Source organism: Callorhinchus milii, unplaced genomic scaffold (genome assembly GCF_018977255.1).
Source record: "Callorhinchus milii isolate IMCB2004 unplaced genomic scaffold, IMCB_Cmil_1.0 Scaffold1, whole genome shotgun sequence".
NCBI classification, from domain to species: domain Eukaryota; kingdom Metazoa; phylum Chordata; class Chondrichthyes; order Chimaeriformes; family Callorhinchidae; genus Callorhinchus; species Callorhinchus milii.
In genome coordinates this window covers 40,845,752-40,861,828 of record NW_024704742.1, presented here as the reverse complement: position 1 = coordinate 40,861,828, position 16,077 = coordinate 40,845,752, and the positions used below count along the sequence as shown (strand labels likewise).

The 16,077-nt window shown below is 39.2% G+C and overlaps 1 protein-coding gene across 5 annotated transcripts in view; it reads left to right on the top strand.

Moving 5' to 3' along the window:
• The first annotated feature begins 4,597 nt into the window (after positions 1–4,597).
• Positions 4,598–16,077, top strand: part of LOC103175801 (prominin-1-A) — an 80,158-nt gene continuing 68,678 nt past the window's right edge. For all 5 annotated transcript variants that reach the window (XR_006085510.1, XR_006085507.1, XM_007889008.2 and 2 more), the window contains exon 1: positions 4,598–5,257. Coding sequence is in view for 3 of the 5 variants with exons in the window: in XM_007889008.2 (XP_007887199.2) it covers positions 5,035–5,257 (223 nt within the window). In the remaining 2 variants the exon portion in view is untranslated. The remainder of the gene's footprint in view (positions 5,258–16,077) is intronic.

Here is a 16,077-nt window from a genome sequence, read left to right as displayed (position 1 = left end):
TTTTAAATAAGCTAATGTGAGAGGGCGGGGAATATGATTGGAAGAATGAAGAATAGGTGCATTTTGCATACACCATACGTAATAATAATCCTTGCATTTGATATAGCGCCTTTCACGTCTTCTCGCCGTCTCAAAGCACTTCACAGAATATACTGTAAAGCGAATTGACTGTATATTTGTGGGTTAAACCCGGGCAGCCAATTGCGCACAACAGTGTCCCACAAACAGTCGTGGATTGAAAATGACCAATTTATTATTGTTTTTTGTTTTGGAGGGATTATTATTAGGCGTGTGGAGTAAGAAAACTTGCCCAAGGTTTCGCTCTGCCTGGAATTGAACCCAGGTATCTCGCTTGCAAGGCGAGTGTTCTACCCACTGAGCTACAAGACTCCATGTAGTCTGTTAATCTGTATGAGATTTAGCAGTAAATACGATTGCTTTTGCATATACAAATCAAAAATTTCACGTGATTTAATGTATTTGGAATATTTAACTTGTCTTAGCAACCAAATACTTCTGTTTGACTTTGTATAGTGTCCTTCCTGCGTGAAGGACACAATATAAATGCAAGGTGGTGTTCTATCTCATGTAGGTATTTATTTAAATAATTGATATGGTGGAATTGCAAATAGCCTGAAAAGACAAAATATTTTGGTAGGTAGAGTATTGTATTAAAAATTCTTATTGAATTATGGATATTGAATAATAAAACAGAAAAGTTAGTTATGAAGTTCTGCCTACTCATTGATTTTCTTTTGACTATTTTTGTAGATATGGTAAAATATTGAACTGGTGACAAATCTGATCCTGTTGTACAATTGGCAACACTCTCGCATCTAGGCAGAAGGTAATAGATTCAAGTTCCACATTGAGAACACAATGCTGTTTATCAGCTCCCACCTGCCTGTTCAGATCTATGAGTCTGACATTATTTGAAAATAGACTTTTTCTGTACTATAGCTGAAAATTGATTAATCATTAATCTCATGACAATTTATGGTACCTTAATGGTGCAAATGCTGCCACATTTACCTACAGTAAGTCAATAGCCATCACAGTTATTCCTTTTAAAGTACTTTGAGATAGGTACTATAAGGAAGCAAGTTCTTCCCCCGTAGAAGTTCAGATTATTATCACATTCAGTGGCATAGGAGATTGAACCTGTACTTTTCTGTAAAACACTGTAGTGTCCTGAGCAACTTTGTTGCCATTCAGTGTGGGAATGCGGAAGCACTTCCATCTGAGATATGAGCTCCTCACAAGTTGAAGTAAGCGTATGTTGGGACCGGAGAAAGCTTGAAGTTTGAAGTTGGTTAACTGTATGGTTTAACAGGATAATGCTAGCTTCTAAAGAAAACATCTCACACAGAATACTTTGAAAGCATGCATTGTTTGTTGGGTCCTGGTTGGGAGGAGGACTCCTGGTTGGGAGGAGGACTCCTGGTTGGGAGGAGGACTTCTGGTTGGGAGGAGTACTCCTGGTTGGGAGTCCATACATGTGTGATGAGCTTGTTTAAGTCATAGTTCATCAACAATAGGAGATTCCCTGAAAAAATATGCCCATGACACTCCCTCTTGAACGACCTTTCTGATGAGTGATAAATCATGTCTCTATGTCAACTGGTTATTGCGTTCTTGGCAGACAGACAGACGTTTCGTCTTTATTTGTACAGACAACTGAAAACCCGTAAAAGATCATTTTCATTGTATGTAGCTGTTTTTCAGCTTTGATTATTTCACATTTGAAAAAAGCTGTCCAACGCTGTTTGTCAGATTATGGTCTGTGTCCTGATTCACTGCGAAGTAGCAGTGTTTTTAACTTGCAGAAGTGATTCTTGCTACCAGTAATGAGTCTATTACCGTCTTTACTGATTAAATGTGCTCAGGGATCATTATCTGTCTGCGGCAGTATAAGTGTGTTCCTCTATTGATAGAAACTCTGAACAATATGTTCAATCTTGTTCTCTTGTGAATGATGGCGATATTTCAATGGTAGCATCAGCCTCCAGCCCGTCTTACACAAATGTTGATGTTTTATTGTGGCGCTCATTACAGTGATTTCTATTTGTTCAGTGAATTATCGTCAATTTCATTCCCCAGTGTTATGAAGTAAATGGAATAAAGTGCTTTGCTAATGGATTCTATTTTCTGTTCTTCCACACTGCCCGAAGCAAATGGATATATAGAGGATTTTTATAAAAGGGGTTGCATATGTGTAGGCATGTTTCCAGAATGGTACTTTTCTTTTTCATCGTACAAATTCCTTTATACCTTGCCACAATCCAGTCATCCAGTATCTGCAACTGCGAAGATGGGCAGATGACCTTCTTCAGATCTGTACATCTGCTCCTCTGAAGTTCAATCGCATAAGGCATCTGAGATGAGCCTGTCTTAAAATCCCAACATCTTGTGGGAAGGTGCTGCATTCTCAATTGGCATCTCCCCATGCAGATAGGCTGAAATCAGTTACTCATTGAAGTGGGAAAAGTTGAGTGTCCCATGACACTACACTAAATCAATCAAATAATGCAAATGATTTGACAACCTATTAAAGATGGGTTTTTCCTGTGATGCAAATTCAATTTATTTTTCAAGTGGGTCATTGATTTACTCCCATTTGTCTTGTGATTCAAGTCCAGGGATTCACCTGCTGCTGCTTCTGTACAAAGAAAAGTGGAACATTTCCTTTGATTGCCCTGTTCTCTCCTCAACCAAATTCACCCGAAACATTCAAATTAAATGGCTGCTCATCTTATTTTTTTTGTGGGATGCTACTGGCACAAATTAGCTTGTTTGCCTACATAAAAGTCACTTCATTTTGAACTAAAAATGATTTCAAACATTTATGTGTAAGGTGCTTTATTTCTCCAATTATAAGGAAGCACACTTGTTTTTAAGGTTAAAACAGAATCTGATTAGCAATGTCAAAATTCACCAATGTTAGCTTTGAGATCTGGTGGCAACTAATCCATTTCAATGTGCAAACAAACTGATTTTCTTTCTCACTAACAAAAGCATTTGTTTTCTTTACGGGCACAAGTGAAATTCCATGGGCTGTTCTGAGGGCTTCTGTTTATGCTGCAATTCTCCCAGGCCCAGGGCGGTGTGCAAGAACAGCCCAGATCATGTATCTGCTGGATTTGATGAAAATATCATTTTCTTCATGGGAAACTTATTGAATCCATTACCACAGCTACAATACGGGCCTTTACATTTGGAATATAATCGGGAAACCTTATGTGCTAGAGCGCCACTTTCTTTCTCCACTATTTTTGAAAAAGCAATGGGGAGAAATTCTACCTGGGGCTAAATTTGCTAATGTTATGCAGCATTTCAGACCGTCCAGAATTTGGCAAGATAAGTTGTTGTAGAATTGACTGAAATGTTCTGAGAGTTCTTTGAGGTGATTCTTTTCCTTTCTCACTCTGGAGAGGTCCTTGCACTCTGTGTGGTGTATTCACACGACTAGACAAGATTGCAAATCATGGACAAAACTGTAGTTTTCTGATTGAATGACTAATGTATTTTATGATCCTGGAACAAAATAAATCCTATTGTGAGAAGGTAAATGTATTAGTATTTTAAGAGCTTTGGGCAAGCTTTACTCCTGTCCTAATGACTAAATATAAGGTGGGTTTTTATTTTGGGCTGATCTGTTCCTGAAGTTGGTTTGCCAAACTATTTCGAGCTAGATTGGTTTCCTGTGTTGTACTGCAACAGAAATTTTGAAACAGAAGTAAAAGTTGTGAAAAACCTTTATTGTGTTCAGCTTCTTGTATATGTTATGTAAAACATTGCTTATAAATACAATGATTGAAGAAAATTAGATTTTTTTATAATATACATGAAAAAGTTAGATACAGGATTTCTTTAATTTTATATTAGGAACGGTATTGTAAAGGTAATAATCCCTTCAAAAAAAATTAAAATGATAGTAATTTGGTCACTCAATCCATGTGTGTGACACTGTTTGTCGGACACTGCTCAATTGGCTACCGGGTGTCGCCTACAAAACATACAATCAATTTACTTTACAGAGTGTATTTCAGCACCTTGGGACGTCCTCCCGACGTGAAAGGTGCTTTACAAATGTAATGTTGTTGTTGTGAAGCACTTTGAAGATATGATAAGGTGCTGTATCATATTCAAGGATTATTATTAAAGCAATAATATTCAGTTTAACAACAAAACTCTTGAACAAATAGAGTTGTTTTGACTATTCGGACCATTATATTGCTAAAAATATCATTAGGTATTTCAGGCAACTTTATAACCGGAGATAACTGCTCTTTATGTCATATTTCCCCTCCTACCTCCTTTTGGCTCCCACTCCAAGCTCAGGAACCCAGTTAGTACTCCTGATGTGAAACGTGCTATGTAAATTTATGTTGTATGTGTAGAGCTGACACTGTGTTTTGTGCTGGTGCCTGCCACATTTATTAATTGTGGGAAAAATTTTAATGTTAATGAATTATTTTCTTTATTGAAAAGTCCCCACAGTATTTCCCATTATATGCTAGAATATATGCATTTACATGCAATCCTAAATGTCAGTCTAAATTGTTGGATTTTCTGTTACAGATTGATGTCTTCCAGGCATTTTACCAGCTGACACTTGCCTGTGGGTGTGTTGACCTAGGCTTTCTCTACGGATGAAGCTTTCTGCTGAGCATTAGTTGGACGAGCTGAGACAGCTGAATCTTGAACCACCTCTTCAGTTGTCATTTTCTGTTATTGCCAGAGATGGTGTGCTAAAGCAGCTCTGCAGAGAGCGTGAATAGCAATTCGCTGCCGTTTGGAATCAGAGTGCATTTCTGAAGACTGGTTGAAGGACTGAGAGACCTCCACATATTTCGCTTCAGAATATTGATATGGAAGTTGTATGAAATGATGCAAACACAGAAGTGAAGAGGCGGAAATTCATCCAGAATATTTTGTTTTCCTGCCGTGGATGAATAACACTTTTCTCTTTCAGTTAGCTCTAAAGAGGAAATCTGTTTAGGATTTTGATCTGGTGATTGTACTTTTGCAGTCATGGTTCGAGCAGTGGGAATGCTTTTGCTGATGCTTTGTAGTAGAACTGGAGGTAAAAGCCAGTCACGGAACTACATCATTGAACCAACGGAACTGAATCTTGGGGATGTATTTGCTGGAGAATATGAAACTAATATATTTTATGATCCTGGACCTATAGGAATCCTATTTCAGATGGCGCGTGCTTTCCTAGCAGTAGTACAGCCAAATCCTTTTCCTCATGGTAAGTACTTTCGATTTTTTTTGTATAGCACATATTCTAATCTGGAAATCTTCCAAGTGTTCATTATTTCAGCTATACAATATTGAGGATAAATCCCTTCTGTCGTACCATGACAACAAAATACAATGGTGAAAAGTTTTGAATTGCCTTAAATGTTGGACTCTGCATGCTATTGTTTATTGAATTAACTGTTAAGAGTTTTTCAGTAATCCCAAATTAACAAAGAGTAACTTGTAGGTATTTCAGAGCCAATTTATGTTATCTATCCAGAAATGTGTTGAGTTTACTGTTCATTGTTTTATGGAATGTCATTAAATCATTTTCTTTTAAATCGTCAGCAAAAGGCCAATGAAAGTACAGTACTTTAAGTATTAATACAGAATCTGCTACCTTCGATGAAATTCTGTGTTAATTTTATTCCTTCTGGTACAGTTCACCCGTATATCCACCTGTATTATTAGCAGGAGTGCAGATAAAGATGCTGTGGTTGTTTGTGTAACTGGCTGCTAAATCCAAGGATCGGGTGGGGTGTCTGAGTCACCTGATCTCATTAGTAAATCCTATAAGCTCTTGTACCATATGTTGCTATGGTTATAATGAACATTTCAGTGGGTGTGATTCTCAACTAAGGTTCTGAGAAGTGATTTAAAGCGCAAGGTTCAAACAAAACCTTTAAACAGTTTTCATCTTTCACACCCCCAACCTCTTTCTCTCTGCTCTTACCCCCCACCTCACCCCCTCCCCGACAAACCATGTCAATGAAATATGGCATTTGTTATGAGAAATAGGTCTCCGTGAAAAATAGATTACGCCAAGCCTTTTTATCAGCGAGTAACAGCATGCTCAACTTCTATGAGCAACTGAAACAAAAGTGATTTAAGACTTTAATAAAGCTTTAAATTTGCTCCAGATATCTAGCAAGCTTGGGTCTTAACTTTCAAGGCCTTTAATCATAGAATCCTACAATCGTACTGCACAGAGGAGGCCATTCGGCGCATTGTGCCTGTGCCTGCTATTTCAAAGAGCTATCCAACTTGGCCCACTCCCCTGCTCCAACCCGATAACCCTGCAAAATTATCCTTTTCAAGCACCTATCCAATTCCCTTTTGAAAACTACTATCGAACTGGCTTCCACCACCCTTTCAGGTAGTACATTCAGATTGTAAGAGCTCTCTGGGTAAAACAAATTTTCCTTGTTTCCCCTCTGGTTCTTTTGCCAATTATCTTAAATCTGTGTCCTCTGATTACTGACCCACCCACCAGTTTCTCCCTGTTTGGTCAATCAAAACCCCTCATAATTTTGAACACCTCTATTAAATCTCCCCTTAACCTTCTATGCTGTAAGGAGAACAAACAATCCCAGCCACTCTTGTCTCTCCACATAACAAAGTCCTTCATCCCTGGTACCATTCTGGTATATAATAATAATAATCCTTGCATTTGATATAGCGCTTTTCACGTCTTCTAAACGTCTCAAAGCGCTTCACAGAATATGCCGTAAAGTGAATTGACTGTATATTTGTGGGCAAAACGCAGCAGCCAATTGCGCACAGCAGTGTCCCACAAACAGTCGTGGATTGAAAATGACCAATTTATTATTGTTTTGTTTTGGAGGGATTATTATTAGGTGTGTGGAGTAAGGAAACTTGCCCAAGGTTTCGCCCTCTGCCTGGAATTGAACCCAGGTGTCTCGCTTGCAAGACGAGTGCTCTAACCACTGAGCTACAGGACTCCATATCTCCTTTGCACCCTCTCCAAGGCCTGGAAGTAAAGTGAATGATGATACAAAACCTAACATCTATGAACATTAAGTGTCTCAAATGAAGATGTCTTTTTCACTGACGCATTTGCAGAGTGTTTTGGCAGTGACCAGTGTATTTTCTCTGTCAGGCAATCCTGTGTACATAGAAAGTCTGAGCTTGTCCTCCCTGGGCTCCTGCTATATTGGTTTGCTCCTGCAGCGGTAACATCTGGCACTATTTCCAAAGTTAAACAAAAAAATAATTTAAATAGGGAGGAATTGAAGGCTGAGCCAAATGCACAAAACCTTGGCTTATTTTGTTGGAATTTATACTCTCAAACGACTTCAGGAAGAAAATAGGAATAGCATAATGGTTTTTGAAATAGTGAAGTGAATTTTTGAGCAAAGCTTCTTCTCAAATGTACCATTCACAGTGTGTAACATGGAGCAGAATATTTGTATTCTTTAATTCCATCCTTACTAAAGTCCCCAAGAGCATAATAAACCTCTGTTCTGGTCTGAAACCATAATAGAGCAGTTAAGTGTTCTGGTTTTACTTTGAATTTGCAAACGGTTTAGTTTGAAATCTATGCAAAAACAATTTGTGTCCTTATACAAATTTCTGAGTTAGTTGTTAAGGCTTATTTTTACTTAAAATGATAAAGTAGACGACTGTTTAACATGGGACTGTCTTGGGAGTACAGTTACATAAGTGACTTGAAAGTGACAGCAAATGTAAAGGCCTGGGAGAAAAAGAAAAGATTTTTGGTGTAAAAGGACGCATAAGCAAAGGATTGGGGGTGAGTTTGTACAAATTATTGATTAGGCTGCAACTGGAGTACTGCGTTCAGTTTTGGGCACCTCACATCAGGAAAGATGTTTAGGTTCAATGGGATTCAATGAATGCCTTGCTCTGAGAGCCAGTGCAGACTTTGGCCTAATAATAACAATCCTTGCATTTGATATAGCGCCTTATTACGTCTTCAAGACATCTCAAAGCATTTCCCAGAATATACTGTCCTTTTGCCTGTAAATTTGATTTGAAAACATGGTGGCTTGTTTCTATGGATTTTATTTTGTGGCTAGGTATTTTCAAAAAATAATAATTGGTAGAAAGTGTTGCCTCACTGTCAACTATGTAGCATAATACTTTCTCTCTGCCTGACCCACCTGCCCTCCACCCACACTATGTATGATGGTACCAATTTGGATAGGCAGTGCAATGCCTGAGAGGAATACAATATATTTGGAAGCAAATAAGCACTTGATGCTTTGTATTTTTTTCAGACTAAATTAATGATTTGTGGAATCTCATAGTAAACAAAGTTTTATGTTTTTAGACCAGAACAGGAACCTATTAATTTTAAAAAGTTTTATCTGTATGTATATTTTATATATAAAAAATGTATGTGGGTGTATATATATAATGCATAATGTATCTATTTTTCATTTCAAATACAACTAAGACAGCCGCATTGATGTACCCTGCAAGCTGTGAGAATAGATCATTTTTATCCATAGCCTGAATTCTGTCAGAAAACACTTTTTTGTTTGGAGATGCAATCCATTAAATTGTACCAATCTATTTTTGACTTGTCACAAGACCTTCCTCTTTGACTGTGCTGCCTTTGGCCATCCCCCAACCCCCTTGTCCTCCCCCTTTTGATTCCAATCCCAGCTCGGTTGCAAACCCTTGACTGTCCAGGGCCCTGGACATCATCCCGATGTGAAAGCCACTATACAAATGTAATTTGTTGTTTTGGGCGAGTATTGGAGAACCATAAGAATGGAGGAAGGTGCAAACAAATTATGTCTTTTTTTTCCCTGAGACAGGTGTCTGCTAGGCAATAGAAAATAAATTGAAAATACACTTTTTCATTAGCCTAGACCTCAATGCTTTCTCATTGGAAGGGATAGGCTGAAATTCTTCCTTCTCCATTCCCATCCATGAACTTGGATGTTTTCACTGCTGCTGGATTATCTGTAAATGGATTGACCACGAACAATACATTTTTTTTACTCACGAGTTTGGCAACTAAAGCCACGTGAGATGCAAATTTCTAACTAAGATCAGTCAATGGGGTCTTAGCTGGTTAAATTCCAACAGGACCCCAACGCACACTCTGGCTCTTGCTCACTTGTCCCTAATACTCTCTGAAATTAGGTAAACACAAACATTTCTATCTGCAGTTGGCATACATGTGTGGGATTCTCAACCTTGGTTGGATAATCTTGAGCTTGATGATGGAGTTCCACATGTATCAGATATCTGGCTGACCAAACCATATCCCGAGATCAGGGTGAACCTATCGATCTGGAGGTGTCCCAATAAGCACTTAAACAGTATAAAGAAGATGAGATAAATTACTTCAGAACATAGTAATGCTTCCTGATCAGAACAAAGACAATCCATTTCTTGTGAATAATTTCCTCCAAGTTTTACTTGACTGAATTTTTTTTAATTTGATAGAATTGTTGATAAATACAATGCTTCTATGGCTACCAACATTTTTTGTTACATAATAGGCCATGTAGTTTGCTTGAGTTGACTACCTTCTTTTTTCAATGTTAAAACTCCTGTAACCAACTGACCCACTTGTAGCCCTCAGACCTGCTATTGCTTTGTTGATTTCATCTGTTACCTATCCTGACAACAATAAACAACAAAATTACATTTTGTATATCTGAAATTAACATTACAAATTTAAACAAGTAGTCTAAAAAAGCCAATCTGAACCTTATTCCATGTGAGAGGTCATTTCTGTTGGCTAAGCTATCCCAAGAGCACCTTCAGCCTCTGGCTCTATGGGTTTTCATCACTCTCAGCATTCTTTCTATTTGACATTGTATTTGAGGCATGGAGACTGGATGATTCAGTAGTAATGTTTCAGTTTCTAGTCTCGGATTACATTTGATTTCTCTGAAGCACCAAAAAGGTGCAGAGTGGTACGACAGCCTGTGAAGATGCTTGCTGCTGGAAGTTTGTGTCTGAAGCTTTCTCTCTGATGTACACAAAGCTGGTTCAATTTTAATCTACCAGAGTTCCCTTAAGATGAGTGTGTGTGAGTGGCGCTTGAACTTCTGTCATTGATTTATAGCTCTTAACCAAAGGTTAATGAAGATCCCAGTATTAGAAGCAAGTGAGATGAAAATTACCCCATCTACAACACTGTTGTTCAGAGTCAGCTTGGAATATATGATTTCCACTTGTCAAAAGGTTGCACAAACTTCACCTGGATAACCTTCCTCAGGGCTAGATATTTAGATTTTAAAAAGGCATTTGACAAAGTGCCACACAAAAGGCTATTGCACAAGGTTAAGGTCCATGGGATTAATGAGAACATATTAGCATGGATTGAAGAGTGACTAACGGGTAGAAAACAGAGAGTAGGGATAAACGTATCATTCTCGAATTGGCAGGATGTGACTAGTGGAGTGCCACAAGGATAAGTGCTTGGGCCTCAGCTATTTACAATTTACTTCAATGATCTAAACGAGGACATTGAATGTAATGTATCGAAGTTCGCGGATGACACTAAACTAGGTGGGAGAATAAGCTCTGAGGATGATGCAAAACGATTGCAATGGGATATAGATAAGCTAGGGGAGTGGGCGAGTAGGTGGCAGATGGAATTTAATGTGGGGAAGTGTGAAGTTATTCACCTAGGTAGAAAAAATAGAAAAACAGATTATTTTCTAGAGGGGGAGAGATTAGATAGTGTTAGTGTTCAGAGGGATTTGGGTGTCCTTGTACACCAGTCTCAAAAAGTTAGTTTGCAGGTACAGCAAGCAACTAAGAAGGCGAACGGCATGTTAGCGTTCATTGCAAAAGGTTTAAAGTACAAGAGTAGGGAAGTCTTACTGCAACTGTATAGGGCTTTGGTGAGACCGCACCTGGAGTATTGTGTGCAGTTTTGGTGTCCTTATTTAAAAAAGGACATACTTGCCCTAGAGGGGGTGCAGCGTAGATTCACTCGGTTAGTTCCTGGGATGAGGGGACTGACCTATGAGGATAGGCTGAATAAACTAGGGCTGTATTCTCTAGAGTACAGAAGAATTAGGGGAGATCTTATTGAAACATATAAGATTCTTAAAGGGCTGATAAAGCAGCCACTGAGGGTCTGTTTCCCCTGGTAGGAGATTCTATAACCAGAGGTCACAGTCTTAAAATTAAGGGTCAGCCTTTTAGAACAGAGTTGAGGAAACATTTCTTCACTCAGAGGGTAGTGAATTTATGGAATTCACGACCCCAGAAGGCTGTAGATGCTCAGTCCTTGAACATATTCAAGGCTGAGACTGATAGATTTTTAAAAAACAACGGGATTAGGGGATATGGGAATAGGGCAGGTAATTAGAGTTAGGTCTGAAGATCAGCCATGATCTTATCGAATGGCGGGGCACAGGCTCGAGGGGCCGAATGGCCTACTCCTGCTCCTAATTCTTATGTTCTTGTGTAAAATGTAGTTGTCATAGATCTTGCTCACAAAAGAATAAACTTTCTTTTATGGTATGGAATGGAACTATCTTATTGTAGGATGGAATAGGGAATAGCAAATTAATCCTGAGGTCATGAATTTCGATGTGTATTTGTAAATAGACGTGAAAAATGACAATGTTGTGAATGAAAATTTATATTTTAAATCTTTGACTTAAGGTTGTTCAGAAAATAGTATCTCTTTGCAGAATTGATGTATAGTATATTGGACTTGTAAGATGCATACATTTGCCTTTCAAAGGTTACAAAGAATGTACAGCCCAGAAAAAGCCCACTTGGCCCAATCCGTCCATACCAATGTTTATACTCTGCAAAAGTCTTCAACTATTCTTTACTCTCTCCCATACCTGTCTATTCCCCTCTCCCTCATATGAAGGTATAGCTTCTGCTTGAATGCATCTACACTATCTGATTCAACTACTGCTTCAGATTCCACAATCTCACTGCATTTTGCATGAAGTAGTTCCTCCTAAATTCTCTTATGGATCTCTAGTTGCTATCTTATACATGTGTGCCTTGCTTATGGACTCCCCAACCGGGGGAAACAGCTATTTATGTTAACCTTATCGAACCCTTGTATAATTTTAAACACTTCTATTAGGTTCCTCCCCCTTAAATGCAAAAAAAAACACCTAACCTATCCAGTCTATCCTGATGGCAGTAATTTTCCAGCCCTGGAATCATACTTCCAAACCTACATTGAAATATTTCCATTGCTGTTATGTCCTTGTTTTAGTGTGGAGACAAGAATTGGACACAATACTCCAAATGTTGTCTAACCATGGTTTTGTATAAATTCAACAATGTGGTCCAACCAAGGTTTTGTATTAACAACCAGATAACTTAGCTGTTAATTTAGCTGTTAAAAGACTGTTAGCTTTTAGGTCTTAGTTTTAGGCATTAGGATTGTTAGTTTTCAGAGGAGAGAGACACTGTGCCAGGCTGACACATGGATATGCTCCATCTTTCATGATGGTCTTGGAGAAAAAGAAAGGTCCCGGTTGAATCTCTAGTCTGTGCTGAGCTAGCAGATCTTAATTGTGGAGGTGGTATTTTATGAGGTAGTGTGTAACTCAGCGGGTGTGGCGATGGGGAACAGTGGGGCTCTGTTTTATATGGAAAGTGTACATGTATAAGGATAAGATCAAGTTTTGCTCCATTGTCCACTTCAATTGAACTGCGTGTTACATGCATGAAACTGACGGTTTGCAGTATGAGAAATTGTGGACACAAATAGTGGTTTATGGTTTTAGTACATCTCTTTGGAGCCCAGTATAGCCTCCACTTTATTAGTCAAACAACACAATGTGTGCACTAGGCTGACATCAGTCACAAGAATCCTGAATTAGTTGTTTCTCGTATGTGGAGCATTCAACTTTGCTTCTACTGATTTTTTTGGTTGGTTGACATGTTGTTTAATTTTATTAATTTTAAACAGCATTGAGCTCCAACTGTTTTTTCCTCCAGTTTCTGCTGCTAATGACATTTTTCTCTTCTGTGGAATAATCGTGTACAGAGGTTGAATTAGTTACCAAAATGTTGATATTGTGGGAGTTCTGGAATAGACTAAAAGCTTGTATTGTCAAATTACATGTCCATTGTTGCTTCAAAATCCTTGTTAATTTATAATAAGGAACAGTTTGCAGGAAATGTTCCAGCAAGTGTGGGTTGATTGAGCCAAGTTTTGCACTGCATTTTTTGTGTTTTTTATGAAGTGTACTTCGATACCTGTTCCATTGGGAGCTCATTGAAAGCATGGAAGGAAGAATTAGTATTTTTCTCTGCTGGTTGCCGGGAGAAGCTTATTTATAGCGCTTTCTGCTTTTGTTGCTGTGGAGACCAGGTGTTGGCCTCAGTAAGCTGATGTTAATCTAGGATTCATTTGTTAGCCTGATGTGCACAGCAAATCTTCAGCTTTATGGTTTGCCTTCTGCAGCTGAGCCCAAATTTAGATAGATTAAGCATGCCATAGATATGTGAGGGAAAATAATTCCAATGAAAATCTTGGACGGGGGAAAAAACTCAGTTCAGTTGATTGTGAGGCTTCACAAAGACTGCAGTTGGGCACTCTCGGATGGATTGTTTTGGTGAAGCCTTCCTTAAAAGAAAGTGTTTGAACTTTTCTGTAATTGCTGTTGTCGTGTGTTTGGTTTCAAAAAGCTAGAATTTTGAGATTCAAACCATTTTCTGTACCAAATATGATCAGGTCAGAAGATTGTTGGGGAAGAGGAACAATGACAGGGGAGAGGTATAGATCAAAATAACCGGGTTGGTCAAAATCAGAATATCAGGGGGAAGAGAGGAAATATAAGAAATATATATATTGTGTGTGTGTATATAAATATATGTGGATACATATTATGTAAGGATATATATTATGCATATATAAGTGTATGTATATATATATAACTGGCAAAGCAAGATAATAGCATATTAACATGCTTATCAAAAAATCCAACATTTTGAAGCTATGGGAAGCAAGGCATTCAAAGCCTGGGGGGTTGGTGTAACGCTGGTGTCCAGGTTAAATATTTTAATTTTATTACAGAATTTATTGTTGCAAATATTAAAGCATATACTGTATTATAAAGTTCTAAACATGGACTTTAACTTGTGCACTCATCTGAAGTGTGAATTAGTTTCTGTAGGCTATACAGGGTGACCAAAAAGTTGTGATGCCATTACAATTTCTAATAAATCTTAAAGAAATTATGATTTTTTTTAGATGATAGGGTAGTTATCACGACTTTTTAGTCACCTTGTACAAACACCGAGGAGCCTATGAAGTGATTTATTTCCTGAGCAAACATTTTTGTTGCATGATTGAACCTTGGGCTGCTCACTGACACATGATATCAGTGTGACATTTCTGTACTTACAACAACAACTTGCATTTATATAGCACCCTCCATGCCAGAGGGTGTCCCAGAACGTTTAACAATAGTGGACCCTGATACCGAGCCAGGGAGAGGGGGAAGGTGACTGCAGGCACAGTCTAAAAGGGAGGTCCTCAGACCCAAGCTAAAAATGGGGAAAGAGGGGGCAAGGCGAATGGATTGAGGGAGGGAGTTCCATAGCTTCGGGGCTTAGTGACTGAAGGCACGGCCGCTGACGGTGGAGCGGAGGATTCGAGGGACAAGGTGAAGGCCAGAGCTATTAGAGCGGAGGCAGCGGGTAGTGCTGTGAGGAGAGAGGAGATTGGAGAAATAGGGGAATACAAAGGCATGGAGGGATTTAAACACTAGAGTGAGGATCTTGAAGTCGATCCACTCAGTGACAGGGAGCCAACAGAATTTGGCAAGGACTGGGGTAATTGGGGTGTGGAGATTAGTGCGGATGAGAATGCGGGTGGCAGAGTTTTGACTGAGTTGAATTTTGTGAATAGTGGAGGAGGGGAGACCGGCGAGGAGGGCGTTTGAGTAGTTCAGCTGAGAGGTGACAAAGGCATGGACAAGGGTTTCAGCAGCTTGTGGAGTTTGTATTGTCGGAGAAGGGTAATAAGACGGAGGTGGAGGAAGCGGTCCTGGCGTAGGACCGGATGTGGGGCGGAAAGATAATTAGGGATCGAACCTGACGCCTAAGTTGCGCACGGGTTCAGAGAGTTTTAAGGACAGACCGGGTAGGTAGACAAGCTGACAGAACATCAGAGGACTGGAGGTCGACCCCCAGCTGGAGGAGGAGATGTAGCGTATCATCCGCATACATGTGGAAGTTAATCCTGTGTCTGCGGATGACATCACTGAGAGGGAGCATATAGATGAGGAATAGAAGGAAGCCACGGATGGAGCCTTGGAGTACCCCACCGGTGACCCGGTGAGGGCGAGAAGAAAAAACATTTGCGGAAATGTAGTGCTGGCGCTCAGCACTCAAACCAAGTGAGTGCGGTCCCACTGACGTGGATGATGGCGGAGAGGCGGTGGAGGAGGATGGCTTGATCGACTGTTTCAAACGCGGCGGAAGAGGTCCAGGAGGACGACAAGGCAGAAGGAGCCCTGGTCACAAGTAGAGAGGACATTGTTTGTGAATTTCACGAACGCTGTCTGTACTGTGGGCAGTACTCAATATGTTGATGGAAAATTAATCAAATATTGATGGAAACAAATTTGGTTAAGTCAGTCTGTTACAAGTGGATTTTCATCTCAAAAGATTTTAGATTCAGTTTGCTGAGGTTCCTCACCCCCTCCCCAGCTCAGGTTCCCGGTCAGCTGAGCGCTTTGAGAAATTCTCCTGGTGTGAAAGGCGTTATATAAATGTACATTGTTATTGTCTTGTTGGATTCTAAAAATCTAAACATTATAACTTACTTATAAATTTGTCCTGAATTATATTTTAATTCCCTTTACCTTTAATTTCCTGTCGCAAACAATTGGGAATTAAAGTCTGTGGAAAAACTGCAAAGGTTGAACCCATGAGTTTCTATTTCTACCATACTTGGAGAAAAGGAGAAATATTCTTAGGCCTTTTCTCATGAGGTTTTTTCTGTAGAGTACAGGTAGAGAAATTACTGAGAAGTTCAAACTGACATTTAGTTGATTGATTCATACTTCCTACAAGCACTTGCTGCTTTTTCAGTTCCTGAAGTTA